The following is an 18,713-nucleotide window of genomic DNA, read 5'->3' as shown; positions in this document are numbered from 1 at the left end:
CAGTCTGCGCCATGACCCCTTCTAGCTATGGTTGGCACGCCTGGGTTAAGAATTCAACACCTTGCCAATCTCGCCAACACAGCTCACATCAAATACAGGTTGTTAATCTCCCTGTAAAATGTACTTATTGCGTCCTGTCTCATCCCTCCAAACCTTGAGGGGCCGGATTTCCAGTTCTGATTATGCCTTGAGGATATCCACGGATGTTATGACACCCTAAAAATCATTTATAGTCAGCTGCTGCTAGTGACTTTAAGCCACCACAGGTGGTAAACCGTGGTTGGGGAGCCATTCAAGCAGGGGCACAGCCCTCTAATTTTCCATTAAATAACATTGCTATTAGTACAGAGTATTGATCAAAAATCCTTTTTATAATTAAATGACAGCTTAAGTAGAGACATTTATTTGAAATCAGCCGAAGGAATCCAAATAAAGTGCATATGGAAGAAACAAAGATGAATATTGATGAAAATGTGCATTTATTGGTTCCACATCTGAGTAAAATTTTGTGATGATGTATTAAGAGAATGATGATATGTATAGTGAAGAAACAGAAGAGAAGGGTGAGCCCCATGAATTGGGTAATAAGGGGATCCTCTGGATTTCAGAAGCAATTAAATTTAGCATTATTGTATGTATTTTGTTTTCTCCTTATAAAATGTATTCAGCACAAATCCTTTGCCCCCCCCCCCTCTCCTTCCCCTGGAAAATTTTAAAAAGACTGTCCTGCCCAAGACCCCACTGTAGCTTGAGCGGATCCGTGGGAAGTATGCATGTGCAACTGAGCTTACAGCTATTATATGCAAAGCCTATGATGGCTGCTGAATTGCTGCATTGAGTGTTCAACAAGAAGAAGCAGAAATATTGGAATGCATCAAAAGAAAAGTATTTCAGAATCCTCATACAATGCATTGAATAATTTAAATGCAAAGTGTTTGTCAAACTTTTTTAATTGAATAAATGTTCAGTGATTAACCTCACAAAAATGAAACATTGCTTCCTGTTTACAATATTACCAGCTCATTTGTTCCTCCATCATTATGGGATTACCAACTCTTTTACTTCATCATTCTGCAAACACAACATCATTTTTAATTTCTTGCATTCATTTATATTTATTGAAAGTGAAGTAAAAGGTCTTGTGCCTTGGCCCTAGAAAAAGTGCTGTTCATTTTATTTGGACAAATTAATGTTATCCGACAGGTAAATTGATCATATCTACCTGTAAATAAATAAAATTCTCAACCTGACCGTCTCAGATTTTCAGGAAACTTTCGGAAACCCTTCTGTCTGACATCTTAAATGTACAGGGTGGTGATAATTAAAGTTAACCCTGTTCAGACCCCTCTACTGACCGTTCTACACATCCGATTTCGATGAAATTCAGAATATAGATTATATAGCCCACAGGGAGCAGGGCTATGCAATAAAAAAATTAGTTCAGAAATCGAAGATAGGGGGCAGTCTACACACCGATAAGGACATTATCAGCTGCCTACAGGTTGGCCCCCCCGATCACCGAATCACCTGATCCACACCTGCAGCCAAATCACCCACAGCCAGAAGTCGCACTAATTATCTGAATCCGTGCTACTTCTTGCTGTGGGGCTTCCTGAAAGATCGGGTCTATGGTGGAAGCATACAGACAGTGCCTGAATTGAAGGACATCATAAGGCGTCATGTTAATGCTATTGATAGAGAAACCCTTTGTGCAACTGTGACTCATGCTATAAGACGTTTTGAACACGTAATTGACTTACATGGAACGCATATCGAACAAATTCTGTACATAAAATCGATTTAGTGAAACATTCTCCGTCTTATTTGATTCATGCACCCTTTTCTAACCTCTTGGTAGATTTTTGAACTAATTTTTTTATTGCATAAACCTGCTCCCCATGGCTTATATAATCTATATTCCCAGTTTCATCATAATCCAATGTGTAGAGGGGTCTGAAGAGGATAACTTTAATTATAACCACCCTGTATATATAATTAAAAAAATGTTTTCATAATTAATAAGTAATTAATTTCTGAAAATTGTTACAAAGCTCTCCTTTTTAACTTGCTGTCAGTGCTTCAAAATTTTATAATTCAAGCTTTATGAGAGCTGCAGAGCTGTATTATAACTCACATTGAAGAGAAAGACATGCACTTTAGTTGAATGTGTAATTCATTATTTTTCAAAAAAAAAAAAAAAAAAAAATCTTTCTTCCAAAATTTTCAAATTAAAAAAAAATTGAGAATAGTGTCAATTAAAAGTTTTGAAAAGAAGGGAAAAAAGTGGTTTTTACTGCATTTTAGTGAATAGGGCCAAAAAGTGGGATCATGACAGGATCAACAGTTAGGAAAATTTTTAAGGAAAACTTAACTGCATCAAAATGTGAAAAAAATATGGGAATAAAAAAATGTTTAACTTACAAATCAGAGATCAAAGATCATGCAATTCTCTTTAAAACGAGCTATTGTACTGCTCTGGTGCTCAAAAAAAAAAAAAAAAAAAAAAAAAAACTGAAGTTTTTACTAGTGATTTACCAGATTGTAAAAAGTTTAGATCTGCGGATAGGGATCATTACTGTCTAGATCCGTGAGAGCAGATGCAGATATCATTTTTTTCTCACCTAATTCAATTACCCAAATATAAAATTTGTCACAGGGTAACTTAAGGACACCTTTTTTTTTTTGAAAATTCCATCTATTGCAAAAATGTTATCAAGAATGATTTATTCTTAAAAGAAGTCTCCGCTAAGATTGGGAGAGAGTTTTAGAATAGAGCAGCATTTATGATTAAATAAAATAAGAAAAAATATTTCTAGCTTACACGGTAGATGTAGGATGTAGCAGCAAGCATTTATAATGAAGCTGTTACTGGAAAAGCTAAAAAACATTTCCCACCTTTTATTTTAGCATAAATGCAGCGCTGATCCACTCCTAACTCGCTATTACTGACAACAGTAAACAGAGAATTTTGTCTCTCTTTTTTGAAGAATGCCCAGAAAAACCAGAATGAAGAATAATACAAACCCTAAATCAATTATAAGACTTAATATCAAATTTTAAAAAATTTAAATTCTTGACTCAGAGGGCTGATCTCCTATTATGATAATTCTTGTGGGTCAGAACATGGCAGAAATTGAAAGCAGATAAATTTTAAATCATGGAGCTTTTTCTCCTTATCTTGCAACAAAGAAATTATTACTAATCGCAAGCATAAAGGTGTAACATTGCACTTAAAATTTACTTTTTAGTAAACAAGTTTATAACTCCTTCTTGGAAATTCCAAACAAATATAAAATGCAGAAGATTTCATTCTTTCGACTAGTGCCAATATTTTAAAGGCACATGTAAGCTTTCACCTGTTAAAATTGCAAAACACACCAAATTGGTCACCTGTTAAAATTGCGAAACATACCAAATTGGTTATTCATGGGTGTCCACCTAGGAGAGGTCATAGCACAGACTACGGCATTGAAAATTTTAGGAGGGTATTTTTCTCTGTTGGTATTTGGGGAGGGGGTGGGCACCCCTGGGCAATTAGTGTTACAATGGTAAGACCAAGCTAAGAATACTTTCGATCAAGTCACCTTTTGAGCGTAAGAAAGTACGAACTATATAGATTCATCTGTTTGGGGGCTACAATTCCACAGACATACACAGATATATACGTCAAACTTATTATCCCCTTTCTTGTTGAGTTGGAGGGTTAAAAATGAACTTTTTAATTTCTCAAACCATACCTTTTTTAACTAAATAAAAACACCTAATTTGAATAGAATTTAAGAGTGTTTTACATCTATCTATATTTAAAGTTCAAATATGTGTTGAAATTTAAGAATACAAAAGATTTGCTTAAGATCCGTAAAAAACATGTTAGGATACAGATCTTTATTTTTCCTTGGATGTCTGGCACATCATTAGTTAGGACTTTTTTTAAAGCCAATCTTTCACAAAAGTTATCCTACAATATTTGCTGTAACTGTTAATCCTTTTATGAGCCCACTTTGAACATTTTGGGTGCATACATTAAAAAGAAAAAAAAAAAATCTGAATTTTTGAGAGACACTATGTCAAAATTTAAAATTGTGAAAAAATATTTTTACGTCAAATATTCATGTTACATATCAAAGTAAGGCGCATAGTTTTCTTTCAAATGAGCTATTATTCAACGCTGAAGTGAAATTGAACCTTGAGTAGGGCATTTTCCTTTTTAAACACTGCTAGCAAGATAAAAAGTTATTCAACGAATTTCAGAAATTAATTACTGATCCATTATGTAAGATCAATTGTGTAAAATCTCAGATGGTCAGCTTGAGAATTTTATTTATTTACTGCTTGATTTAAAATGGAATGACACACTTACCTGTCGAAAAAATGAATCGGTTTGAACAAAATAAACAGCAGTTTTCATTGGCCATGGTGCAAGATCTTTTACTTTACTCTTATCGATAAATATAAAAGAACGCTAAGAATTAAAAATGATGTATTATTTGCAGAATGACGACAAAAGTACTAGCAAATATGCAACAACTGGTAATCCTCTACAGACAGTAAACAATGTTTCACTTCTGTGACATTAATCACTTTTTTTTGATCAATTTAAAAAGTTTGACAAACCTTACATCTAAAATATCCAACACGTGTGATGATTTGTAAACATATTTCCTTCAATGAGTTCCAATAGTTCAGCAAGTTTCACAAAACTCAACGAGCGGCGAATCCAGCAGCCATCTTTGTTTTTGACTTTTACGTACATACGAAAGAATTGTGCCAGCAAAATCACGCTATTAATTTACTGTGCATTCGCATTTTAGCAGACAACTTTTTTGTACAGTAAAGAGGGCAAAGAGAGCTGGTTTTGTTGCGTATGTAAAAGTGACATCATGGGTGGGCGTTGCATGCTGTGATATTTTACGTACAGAGCCCAAGGGCGCCCATATTGGGGGGCAAGGGGGGCTCGAGCCTCCCTTAGAAATTAGGACTTCCTTGTTTTTAGCATTTTTTTCTTTGCGAAAATGTAAAAACATTTCTTCTCCAGCCATTAATGAATAAGTAATTAAAAATGTCCAATTTTAATGACTCTAATCTGTCCTGAAATTGGTTTTCATATGGAAAATATTAGCTGAACCATGGTTAAAATATCTGAGCCCCCCCCCCTTACAATTTTACATATGGGCCCCATAACAGAGCCTCTTCGTTTCCTTCTTCATGTAGGTTATCTCAACCGATTTTTTAAATCCCCCTGTCATAGATAAACCACTATTGCACTACTGCATTAAATGATACAGTAAAATAGGAAGACAGCAGTAACATACATTTAAAATAAATAATGTGAGAGGGGGAGTGTACATTACCAAATAATTGCTTATGGGAACTGTACTTTAGTTGCATTGAATTGTGTATTCAAAAATATTATTATTATGTAAAGTCTTAAACTTTTTAAAAACTGTGTGCATCCACTCCTTCAAAAACTCATTGGTATTTATTTATCATGTTATTCCCTTTTATGAAAAACAATAACTTCTGTTCTTTAATTTTCAATGTTTTTTTCTTCCCCCAAATAAAAAAAAAGGACACAAAACAATGAGCTTCCTTGCACTTCTGAGAGTTTCAAACCATTTTCATCTGAATTGACACAATATTTATTTCTTTATTATTTTTGGAATGCATTTTAATTTACTTCAGGGTCATTCCATTTAAAATGATCCAGTTTTTTCTTCACATTTTTGTATTTCTTTGAAATTTGTCTCATCCATTGTACTCTTCAAGGTAATCAAAAGTCCAAATTTTTAGGTTTTTATCTCTTTTATTTTTTGATTTATGAGACTGATTTAAAAAAAAAACGCTCCTTTTTTCATGAATGCTTGAACATAAAATGGAAAATAACTCAGCACCAAATATAGATAGAAAGATTTGGTAAAAAGCATTTTGAAATACATTCATTGCTGTTTAATATGATATGCAACATGATTAATTTTGTAAAAATTTTCATTTTTAAAAATTTAAATTTAAATTAAAAGTTCGAATTTTTCAGAAAACATATAATGATTTTTTTTTTCATTCCCAAAAAGTTTTGTGTATTTTTTCTTCATTTGTGGAAAATTTCAAGCTGGGATCTCAATGGGATCATATTTTTATGAATTTTTTAATAAAATTTGAATCAATAGGATTAAGTAAGAGTAGTAAATAAACATGAATATGCTTGAAATAAACTAGTATGAACTTGTAGATTGGTAAGCATCCCCCCCCCCCCACCACACCACCACTTTTTATCTTTTTTTTTTTTTTCAAAACAGTTTTCAAAATTAAAAAAAAAAAGGAAAAAAAGCTGGTACCTAAGAGTACTAATCATAAAAAACGTTGCCAAACATCAGAAATGACTGAGGTTCATAAATGGTGGGGAGGGAAATCACAAACACTAAAAGTTGGGAAAACTTTAAGAGACAAATAGAACCAGGGGTATACTCTATATACGCTGTATGCTCTCAAACATTTTTTAGACATATTATGTACATGAAATGTACACATATTGTGCATAATGGGAGTATACCCTCAGAAAAATCGATAGGAATATCACTGAATAGAACCACACTCATTTGCAGCTTTTTTTTTTTTGGAAAGTGGGATGGTAGAGTGATGGAGGGTGGGGGGATCGGAGCAATCTTGAATGAAGCTTAACAATATGGAAGGTTATGCTCAAAAGAGCAAAATTTGTTTGATCTATAACTACTTTTAATGTATAGATAGATCTTGTTGCATTACTCTCCATCACAACAGAAATTATAAAGAAACCGAGCAATAAAGAAAAGAAAAAACAGCTGCACTCCAGATGTTGTAGAAAGACAGTTATGTATGGACAGACATAGGATCTGATACTTTGATTTATTTGTAGTTTTGTGTGAAAAGAAAGGAAAAACATTAAAACAACATGGGGGAAACATTATTTTGCTATGTTCTTGGGGCAAACTATTTCTTACCTCCTTCTGAAATTGAAGGTTGGTGCTGGGTTAGGGGATGAAATGAATCATAACTTTTCTTATTAGATATTGAATTAATCAAGTACACTTAGTGAAGTTATGTCCTAAAAAGAAACTTTGTCAGAAAAAAAAAGCATATTGGGTGATATTAGTACAGTGTTAATCGTATGTTTGGGTGGGGGGTGGGGGGATATACTTCGTGTTGTTTTAAAGAAGAACATTTACCACATTTGAATAATTTACTATTCATTTTTATTATTTTATTTTATTTTTTTACGTTTTGAAAACTTTAAACAAAAAAATATTATAAGTGGTTGTGCTGGTGGTGGGGGGGGGGGATTACTAATGTAGAAGTTTATGCCAGTTCATTTCAAGCATAGTTATGTTTACTTACTATGCATTTGACCATCACCAGTAAGAGAATCCCATATTTAACTAAATAGAATCTGAAAAATATCATTATTTCTTAAATCAAATTTTATTAAAAAATTCATAAAAATATGATCCCATTGAGAGCCCAACTTGAAATTTTTCAAATAAAGATAAAATACAGAAAAATGTTTAGGATTTTTTAAAAATCATTATATGTTTTTGAGAATTTTAAATTTTTAATTTAAATTTAAATTTTTAAAAATGAAAATTTTTACAAAATTAGTCATGTTACATGTCATATTAAACAGCAACTAATGTACTTTAAAATTCTTTTTACCAAATCTTTCTATCTAGATTTGATGCTGAGTTATCGCCCATTTTATGTTCAAGCATCCATGAAAAAAAGAGGGTTTCTCTAAAAATCAAAGTCTCATAAATCAAAACTTAAAAGAGATAAAAATCTAAAAATTTGGACTTTTGATTACCTTGAAGGGTACAATCGATGTGCCAAATTTCAAAGAAATACAAAAATGTGAAAAAATTTCTGAAATTTTGGATCACTTGACATGGAATGACCCTTCATTCTTTTCTAGTCCTCTCTCTTCTCCCTTTCTCTCTTTCTTTCTTGTATTTTATTTTGCTTTATTTATTTATTATTGTTTTTGTAATGCTGCTTTTTTATTCAATGTTTTCTTGGAGGTTTTTCAACTTTTTCTATTTGAGTGGTTTTTATTCTCTATTATGCATTATAATTGCTTAAGTTAGTGAAATTTTATCTTAGCTTAAATTATATTATTGTCAAGTAATTTGGTTCCTAATGGAATTAGTTTCGATTGATGCTTGTAGCTTGATGTTTTACTCTTGGCATTTTGCTAAGGCAGATATTTGCAATTTTGTATTTTTTATTCTGTTTTTTTCTCTCTCTTTTTTATTCCATGTATAAGCAGTAGCACATATGCTTGAAGATTATTCGTTACTTTTGAAAAATGTAACATTAACTTAAGACTGCATGTAAAGATATTTTAAAAGATTCTGGTAAGTGAGAAGTTAATGTGCCCCTCTGAATTACTACCAGTAATCACTGGCCCCATCAATAGATAATATAGTCAAATCTTGTACTGTGTTACTTTAAATAATTTAATTGTTAAAATCCTCTTATGAATGTATTGGTATATGTTTTTGAAATTTAAACAAAGAAGTAAACATGCTTTACAAAAATGTCAGTAGATCCTGCCCATGGTGTAGCAAGGGTCAGTTTAAATTTTTGTTTGAAATATTTTGATTCAGTATTCGGTGTCAGTAGTGCTATAGAAACTCGTTTTATTAAATAACCAATAGACGTTATATACATGAAGAAATGTGTAGGACTTAGACAGTCTCATACAATTGCATTAAGAGTGTTCAGAAGAGGGTTAAATAAAAAGAGAATGAGTTTTCATCTATTTTCTTATGAGGAGCCATGAAGCTTAAAATGAGGAAAATGCAATTATAAAGAAAGTATTGCGTACCAAATGAACTGTTCATCATTCTTTTATAGCAATTAGTGAAAATTTTCAAAAGACCTCTCTTTTAAATAGAAATAGAGTTATTAAGCTGAAAAAATGTATTTGTTAATGAACACCGGATAGTCGGATTTCTGCCTGCTTCAGTACCCTCAGTGACTTGTAAGTGACGTCATGTGAATAGAGTTCATTTTATTCAAAGAAGCTTGCATTATAATATGCATGTTGTTATCAGTTATTAGTTGGTGTTTCTTTTAACACATTTCTTTGTATGCATTACAACTGTATGAAAGTCATGAAAGATTCCTTGCTAAATTTTTATGTTGTGCTTTATTACTTTAGAAAACTATGTAGCTGCCCCTCCCACTTCTTCAAGATCGGAATGGTTTCATGAGGATCTAGATCGAGAAGTGAGTAGTTTTTCTTTTTCTGAATTTTAATTTTAAAAAAAGCATTTTCTTAGTTTTCAGAGAGGTATGTCCATTGAAATCAACCCTTTGAGGTCCATTTTTAGTAAAAGCATTTTCCTCCTGGTAAATACAAAGAGATCACAAAATGTAACTGGAGAGGATTATAAGAGTCATTCTCACAGAAACAGTTATTTTCATGTCCCTGTAATAATTTACGAATGTTTTATGACTCATATGTACTTTTAGGGATTGAAATTTAAGTGTGACATTTGAAATTAAATTTTCATAAAAAATTAGTTCACGTAATTATTTTAAAGCAGTTAGTGTCATTCCTTCATAACAGTCGATTTCCTTCCCAGAATTACAACAAAATAATCTTATTTAACAAAAAGTGTTGCAATTTACAACTGAAATCCCAGAGAAATATTGCAGCATATTTGCGTCTTTAATTTGTCGGAAATTTACTTGAAATCTAAATGAAAGCATAAAACCAGAAAACTGTTTTTACATCTGTCATTCCTTCACATCTGATTTTAAAGAAGATTAAAGTAAAATAATGCATAAACACTGAATGATTGTCAGTGCATTTCTTATGTGAGAATATTTGTCTGCAAATAAACTCAAATATCAGTTAGGTATAACTACTAGGAATCACTTTTACTGAATTCCTCATTCTGTCACTACTGAGGAAATGACACTTAAGTGAGGGTATAATGCTGAGGGTATATAATGTTATTCGTTTTTTTTCTTTTACAAGATCAATATTTTTTTTGATAAACCCCCCTACATGTATCTATCTTTATGAAAGGTTTCATCTGATTCCACCCAATTGATTTTTTCTGAACTTAATAAGCTCAAAATCATTGTGTGAAAGTTATATAGCAGGTTAAGAGTGGCTATTTAGTCTGTCTTTAAACCTTTGCAGTTCTATGTTGAACATAGCCCAACACAGGATAACAACAGCAATTTTTTAAAATTGGACAGGGAAAGGGTTAATGACTGATTTTTTATGATGTCTGTAGTTGTTCGCTAAAATTAATTTGAAAGCAAAATGCAGCACTAATTGCACCACATAAGACTTAAATAAATGGTATATTAAATCATTCCCATGATTATTTATTTGTGTGCACTGAGCTTTTTTATTTTTTTTTGAATTAACTTTCATATTAGAAAGTTAATAGCTAACATATAATGCAAATTTGTTAATATTGCAGACTGTTTTGATATTAAACATCACAGATGATGCTGTGCAAATTTTCAGCACCAAACTTAAAAATAAATAAATAAAATAATAATGTTCGTACCTTCAGGTGCGTTATTTGATGATGTACAGAAATATTGAATGGAGGCTTTTTGTATTTACTTTTTGCATCTGTATGCATATTTCAATGAAGTAATTACAACTAGGATGCTAAATATACAATAAATAAAGTTCAATTTTGTCCTACTTTTCGAATCTAAACATAATTCTTGACTTGCAGTACTAATGTATAAAATCTTGTCTCTTTTTGCAGAAAGCAATGTCTCTTTTTCGCTCTGAAGGGTTAAAAGATGGAATGTTTTTAGTTCGTCGTAGTTCAAGGCGAAAAGACATCTATGTGCTGTCTGTGGTGCATAATTCTCATCCATTCAATTATGAAATTCAACGTAAGGTATAAATATAGTTTTTGGTATTACAGCTTTACATCAGGTGCAGAGCCTATATATTTTGAAAAAAAAGCTGCTTTTTCTTTTGTGTGTGTGTGTTACTTAAAGTAGAAATTGAACGTAATTGATAAATATTTTTATTTTATCTTTAAACTCAAAAATGGAAGTGTAGAGCTGCATCATTTCCTCATTTGACGAGACTTGTAAAGGTTGTTCTGACTTTCTCCCTTGGCCAAGGGTCATTCTTGTTAGCATGAGCATTGCAAAAAAAAAGGACATAAACCAAATAAGAGTTTGCTATTCTCAAACTGAAAAAACGGACTCAGGAAAAGTCCAAGGAACAAAATGAAGCATAAATAAAGAAATGATTTAATTATTACAAAACAGCACAATCCATAGAACAAAAAGAAAATAAAAATCTGAGAGAAATGAAAGGCCAAAAAAAAGAAACTTGGACGCTCAGCTGTAATTTAGTTCTAAAAACAAACTTATGTAAGGATAAACTGAAAAGGATTTAACAAACACATTTCATAGACTCCAGTCACGATTGAAGACAAAACCACACGCTATTGAAATCTGAACTTAAATGCATGTTATGCAACCAACAGCTATGAGTAATTTTTTTCTATGTTTTCAATTTTAAATTGCAGTTGAGTTCTTTTACTTAAATTAATATTATTAAATATCGGTTTTTTTTTTGTGATAAATATTGAGTAACTTTATTGTGATAGCAGGAGAAAAACATAAAGATTTGAAAAGTATTATAATTTTGTATGAATGATTAACACAAAAAACATAATTTTTCAATATTTTATATGCAAAACTTAACAACTTGCTGTTTAGATTCGATTCCCCTTTTTTCCTATATTTTTCTAAAAAAAGTCATATTTTGTGCTTCCCTTTGATTCCTGGTAATATAACATTTATGCGAATTACTGAATGCGTGGTTATTACATCCAGAGGCTGCAGTTTCGTCCTTGTAATGGGCTCATCAATCTTGAATAGTCAGTGACTGAGCGTAAGGGAGATGTTCTTTCATTGAAGCTGAGTTTACCAACTAACTGGCTGCTAAAATAGTTTAACACACCAGTGAGAGTTCACAGCAATGGTGCAGCTCAACTCGTCAATTGAAAACAAAGCTTGAGTTTAAGCAGTAAGCTTAAATAAAAAAAGCTTAAATAAAGTTTCAGTGAAAAAATTGAAATTCCATTGTTGTTGATAGCTAGGGGAATAAAATAATGATATGCAAAAAAAAAAAGCCTCTTTGAAAACAAGAGTAGTTTATAAATTAAGTACTTGCGTATACATTTTATCATTAAAAACAGAATCTATGCTGGATTGTGTTAAAGCTGAGCCACTTTCACATTCGTCTACGGGGGGGGGGGGGTAGCTCTAAAAATCTCCTGTCATTTTGGATATGATTTGAGAAAATTCGATCTCAACACATCAGCAGTAGATTAAGCTTCTTTTTTTGTTGTTTTTATGGTAAAATATACATATCTCTTCTTCCTCATCATCTTCGTAAAATACATCACCACCAGTAACTTGAGAAAGAATTTGATGGTCTTTCCAATGACCTTGCACTTCTACTTTATCATCAACATTCAGTTTTAAAATTCTATTTCTTTATCCATTCTGAAAGTAATCCCCAATCTTTCGCTCACACTTTTTACCATTTCATCATTGTTTGCAGTTGTGGCATTCTCTACATTCTTAACAAATCAAGCTTACTCAGAGCAATTTGAAAAGGTTAATGAAATGACTCCATTCCATGCTATATCTGTCATTTCCGTGGCTTTCAAAAGGCTCACTCCTGATAACTTTTCTCTTTCACTTTTAGCCAAAGTGTTTCACAATTAGATTTTGATAGTTTATTTTAAGAAACCCTGTGGCTCAGTGGTAGTGCTTCGCACTCCCAGGTCACAGGCCCCGGGTTCTATTCCCGGGTCGGGCATGGTTGACTCGGTTGTTCAGCCCTTCAGTGGGTCGATAAAATGAGTACCAAGTGTACTTGGGAACCAAACACGGGGGTTCCACATTAGGCTGACCACCTAACCAGAACATCTGCCTTGCACCCCAGAGCCCCTGGTCAGGAAAACTGAGTTGGGCACAGTAGACCTTGGCCCTCGCAGGCTATCGTGCCACAGGGTTTGGTTTAGTTTATTTTAAAGCTTTGAATGGTCCTTTGAACGGGAGGTTGTTGTTTAAATGTTGTGTTCGGAGGAAGAAATTCAACCTTCCTATAATCTAAATTTGGGGTGGTTCCATGACCTTTGCAGTTATCAATAAGCAACACAATTTTTTCATTCTCTTTTCCTCTTCATTTCTAATTGTTTTAGCCAATTTTCAAAAAAAATTATGCATCATTGAAACTCTACGATTAGAATCATAAGCAAGAGGGAAAGATTTTATGCCAGAAAATCATTTTGGGTATTCTGATTTTCCAATCATCAGCAGCAGTAGTGAGTCCCATTTAAAGTAGCAAAGTTAAGCTTTCTTTACTCCTCTTGTCTCCTTTCCAGGCTTCTCCTTTTAACAGGTTTTATCTGGAGTACATTTTTAAAAAGTAAGATTTTTTCCACTCCGATTCTTGTTGGCTCCTTTTAGAAGGTAAGCAATCATCATTTTTCAACATTTCGTTTGATCTCTTAACTTGGCCAACCATAGTCTTGCGTTTTAATTTATTAAGTTTAAAATAATTTGCAGTTTGGGACATCTCCTACTTCCACTCTGTTGCCTGACACAGCAAAACAAAGCTTCAAAATATGTTTTCTGGCGGGAGAGCTCTTGATCTTCTCATCCCTTTTCCTAATATTACCATCAATAGCTCGGATTTACTTTTTAAAACCTCAATGTCGAAAAATTTCTGGAAAGAGCCTGATGCCTGCCTTTTCCTCCAACATTAGCAAACACAGCTTAAAAGTACATGTTTAGGCTTTAAATTTCAAAAAATGTCCTGGAAGAAAAGCCCCTCCCCACAATAGCGCCCCCCCCCCCCCTCCTTCTCACCTTATGTCTTCAAAGATTAAAACTACGTTTCTAAAACTTGGATTTCAAAAAATTTCTGATATAGGGAACTCCTCACTCCTTTCCCTAACGCCTGTAAAGATAGTATAAAATTTCGTAATTAGAAATTTCAGTGCGAGAGCCCCCTAACTCTTCCTTCCCAAAGATAGCTTAAAATGGACTTAAGCTTCAGGAAAAATTTTGGGAGGTGAACCTCCCTCTGCCCCTTCTTCCTCCTAGCATTATCAAGCAAAGTCTGAAGTCAGATGTCAAATACAGAAAACTTCCAAGAGAAGAGCCGCCTGACTTTGCAACATTTTTGGTGCAAAGTTAGCAACTTTGAATGTTTGGTGCCGAAAAATTTCCAAAAAAAAAAAAAAAGTGCCCGAACCTTCTCCTACCTACCCAAAATTCCCCTGGAATTCAATTTTGAAAATATTTGAATAAAAAATCTCAGCGCTCCTCTCTTCCTTAGCTCCTTCAACTGCGTTTGAATATGCTTACAATTGCATTGCCAAAGATAGCATAAAATTGCATAGTTCAATCCTTAAAATTTTTGATCTAAGTCTCCAAACAATCCCAATTTCCTTAACGTCTCCAAAATAGTCTAAGCTTGCATTTTCAAACTAATTTCAGAAAGCTTCCTTGCAGTGCCTCCAACGCTCTAAAGTCAAAAAAAAAACAGTAAAAGAAACTTTAATTAAAAAAAAAACTAGGAGCAAACTCCAACCCGCCCTTTCCCTTAACGCAGCTAAAAATTGCCTAAATTTGCAATTTTTTACCTAAATTTAGCAACGTTTTCCAAGTTTGGTCCCCACTCCCCCCCTCCCCCCCCCTTTTTTTTCTTTTGCAAGAATATGGAATTTAACTTTGTCTCTTTTTTACTTACTTTTACAAAAAAAGTAAGTATTGTATTCGAGAAAAAATTTTCACTCAAAAATCAGCCTTAATTTCTATTTTGCTCACCCCCAAATGAACGTTAGGTTTTTTTTTTTTTTTTGACTTGACCACACGTGGATATATGCCTAGGAACGTACAGACTCCCAAATTATCCATTTTGACGATCCCCGAGTTAATTACAACGAGCTTTCTCGTGACGTGTGTATGTACGTATGTATGTATGTATGTGCGTATGTGTGGTTGTATCTCACATAACTCAAAAACAGTATGGCCTAGAAAGTTTAAATTTGGTACGTTTACTCCTTGTGGGGTCTAGTTGTGCACCTTCCCTTTTAGTTGCATTCGGATGCTCCTAAGGGGGTCTTTTGCCCCTTTTTGGGGGGAAATCATTGTTAATTTCGATGTAAACCCAAGTGGTTTTATAATTTAGCGGACACTTGGCGATATATCGTCACTTGGCGATATATCGCCAGTCTTTTGGTTGCTACGTTTTGTCGCTAACTTGGTGACAAATTTGGCGATTTTTTTTTCTTTTAAATTTTAAATGTGGTTTCAATTTGACCAGTGTTGGTGATAATTAGAGAGTAAACTATTGAATCACATTAAAATTGCCAATAGTGGGAAAATGACATTAAATTGGAGTAAAAGGAAGTCATGTGATGCACACATCAGCTCGTTTTCTTCTTGAGTTGAGTTTCTAGTTTTATTGTAAACACCTTTGACAGTTTAATGTATTGCCAAAAGGATAGCAAATTGAGGAACCGCCCTGGGCGGCAAACACTAGCTATGCCACTGCATATAGATATGTGACCTGTACAGAGAGATCAGAATGTTGAAAATTCTTGAGGCCCGTGAACTAGAATGGAAACAAAGTGCACATTCTTGCACATTTTGGAACAAGGAAACCAATGAAAAAAGAAAATTGAATCCAAGCGAAATAATACAATTTCTTGTCATCATGAGCTCAAAATTGAAAATGTGTACTAAACAACGTTAACTTTGGAAAAATAGAATGTATGAGAGGAAAAAAAAAATATTTTAAAAATCAGAAAAGTCAAGACACCAAGATTTAAGCTATCAAGGATTGAATGTATATTTATGCATGTGAACAAAATTTATATTTTACCAACTTGAAAAAACAATTTGAAGATAACAATGAAAGTCAGTAATTTAATCAGTATTGAAATATAATACATGTTCGAAAATACTAATTTTTTTAAATGAAAGATATTTTAAAATAATTTGATACTTCTCTTAAATAAAAAAATTTTAAAGATTAAAATAGTCGTTTTCTCTGATCTGCATCAAAAGATTTACGGAAGATCTTCTTCCTGTCCCAAGTACAATAAGTAAAAAGTAAGTAGTCACTGCTGTACCCATGGAAAGTTGTAATTACAGACGTTGGTTGTAAAATTCCGGGTATTGTCGAGAAAAATTGGATGGAGGGGTTCAAAGTTTATTATCTTAGCATTTGGATATATTCTTATTGACTTCTTTTTAAAATGTTTTAGGATAGTACATTTTGTTATTGTATTCATCTAATTTTTTTGTAGAAATACTGAATTTTTTTTTCCACATTTGTTACTGTAATTATATATATATAGATATATATATATATTTTTTTTTGCAGGAAACTTTCTATTTTATTGATGATGGTCCCTATTTGGACTCTTTAGACCACCTTGTTGAACACTATAGTAACATGGCAGATGGGCTTCCAACAAATTTAGTGCAACCAATTCCTCCAGGTATTACTTTGTTTAGAAAAATTAATACTTTCAGTGATCTAATAGCAAAATCAATGAAAAAAAAATACTTATAATTTGGGAGGATGTTTCTGTGATGTGAACTAACATTATGTGAGTTTAAAAAAACTCTTACTATGGAAGAAGATTTTCTCATCAATTTGATGAGAAAATAAGAAGGAACTTGAAATATTTAGAAGAGAGTAATAATAAAATGTTTATGTGAGGGTGAAAACATTATATTTTGTACTTTTTTCTGATTTGCAAAGTGCATGACTTTAGCAAACTTTTAAAAATATGGCCTTTGATCTTCTATCATATAGAAAAAGTTTCAGTTTTAAGTTTTGCATTTATGGTGGAAGTCAGAATAGTGAACATGTAGAGATGTTCAGTTCTAGACAGTAAATAACTTCCCTATCCATGGGAGCACTTTCAGCAATGTGCATTATTTGCATGAATTCTGCTTTTGCACTAAGAATTGTTTGCTAATACTTTCAAATCATTAAGAGTTTCTATATTTCATGAAAGTTACATAGTCATGTAAGGTATAATTTTGAAAGCGCTTTTATTTTTGTGAAGGAATGTTTTTTTTATGTCAAAATATAATAAACTTATCTCAATGTAATATAATTCGTATTTTATACATTTTTTCTATGGGATAACTTCTTTTAATCACAATAGAAAATAATCATAGATAGAAAGGATTACAGATCATATTGAAGCAAAATAAACATCTTTCTTTTTCTAATCCCTGCCCCTCCAAAATCATAAAAATGATTGAATAAATAAATAAAAAAGCATTTGAAATTAGTACTACACTGTTTTTCCAAAAGTGTTGGGCTACTTTCAAAAATTCATATTTTAAAGAATTTCTAGAGAAATAAGAGACCAATTGAGAAGTTTACTTTCAAAACGAATGATACCAAGTTTTATATATTTTTGGGAAAATGAAAAATAAAAGGTTTTTACACACAAACACTAACTGTTAGAATTTTGAATTTCTCACAATGTTTTGGTAGAATAACAACTGTCTATTGGCATAAGTCTAGTAGTTTGTCCTCAATTTTACCAAACCGAAATTGCCAATTTCATTTTGGGTACATTTTTTTTTTTTTTTGGTGTAAAACAGTGGATATCATCCCTTTGCAAAAAAGCATGCATTTTGTTCAGAAATAAAATTAATTAGATTGAAACAAAATATTCAAATTTTTTTAATATATATTTTTTAACTCTGCTTTTATTCCTCCCTACTTACTTTATTCATTTCATTGAACATTCCGAAAAAAAAGGGGGACCTTCAATCCAATCAAGTATGAAAAATAAAACCACCCAGGTTGATTCAAATAACAACGTTGTAGGTATTAATAGATCACAATTTTTTTAATTAATCACAACTCAACAGTAATATTAATTATTTAATATTAATTTAGCAATCACAATTTGAGGTTGTGCTTGCCTAACTGATAACAGACTTACACAAGGCACAGGGTGTTACAACCTCTTAATACGGATAGGTAGTATGCTTGATTTGAAATGCTCAGCCAGTGTCTCATTTGGCTATTTTATTTGGGAACTACTTTTGAGTTAGAAGTAGCAAATTTGAATTTAGATATGTGACCTTTTGATCTGAAAGTGAAAGAGAGGGTTCTGGCAAAAAAGGAATAAGTTCCACTTTGCTGTAAAAGATCTGGCAAGAAATAAGGGGATGGATGTACACCGTTTAGGTGGTTAAACCAATGTTTATGCATTTTTTAACAGTAAGTATAAACTACTTTGAGAAGAAAGAAATTCATGGATCGATAGGGCTTTCATTATAGATTCTGAAAACGAAAAAAAAATTGTTTTTCCAATAGTGGATATTCCTTTTTGAAAGTAAACTCTTCAATTGTTCTGTAACTTTTGTCACATAAAAAGTATGCAGCAGTTGACATATTTCAATAAAAAAATTAATCACCCATGCAATTAGGGGGACTAGCAATAAATTTAAGAAACTAAAACTGTTTTTTAATCATTTTTCATCCTAAATAGCAGGGGATATAAGCTGTAAATCTGAATAATTAGTTTACTTAAAATGTACATTAATTTTATATGTTTTTGTGAAAGTGCCACTTTTATTTAAGAAGATACAAGCATGTATTTTAAAATATTGATTTTGTT

At 32.3% G+C, this 18,713-nt stretch overlaps 1 protein-coding gene across 1 annotated transcript in view; it reads left to right on the top strand.

The window, feature by feature from the left end:
* Positions 1-18,713, top strand: part of LOC129219112 (tyrosine-protein kinase HTK16-like) — a 79,992-nt gene that overhangs the window by 32,384 nt on the left and 28,895 nt on the right. Inside the window, exons 7-9 of the mRNA XM_054853432.1 lie at positions 9,191-9,258; positions 10,773-10,910; positions 16,442-16,559. Of these exons, the coding sequence (XP_054709407.1) occupies positions 9,191-9,258; positions 10,773-10,910; positions 16,442-16,559 (324 nt within the window). The remainder of the gene's footprint in view (positions 1-9,190; positions 9,259-10,772; positions 10,911-16,441; positions 16,560-18,713) is intronic.

This window comes from Uloborus diversus, chromosome 3, assembly GCF_026930045.1.
Source record: "Uloborus diversus isolate 005 chromosome 3, Udiv.v.3.1, whole genome shotgun sequence".
Lineage (NCBI taxonomy): Eukaryota > Metazoa > Arthropoda > Arachnida > Araneae > Uloboridae > Uloborus > Uloborus diversus.
Note: the sequence above shows the minus strand (reverse complement) of the source record. Positions and strands in the feature narration are given on the sequence as shown.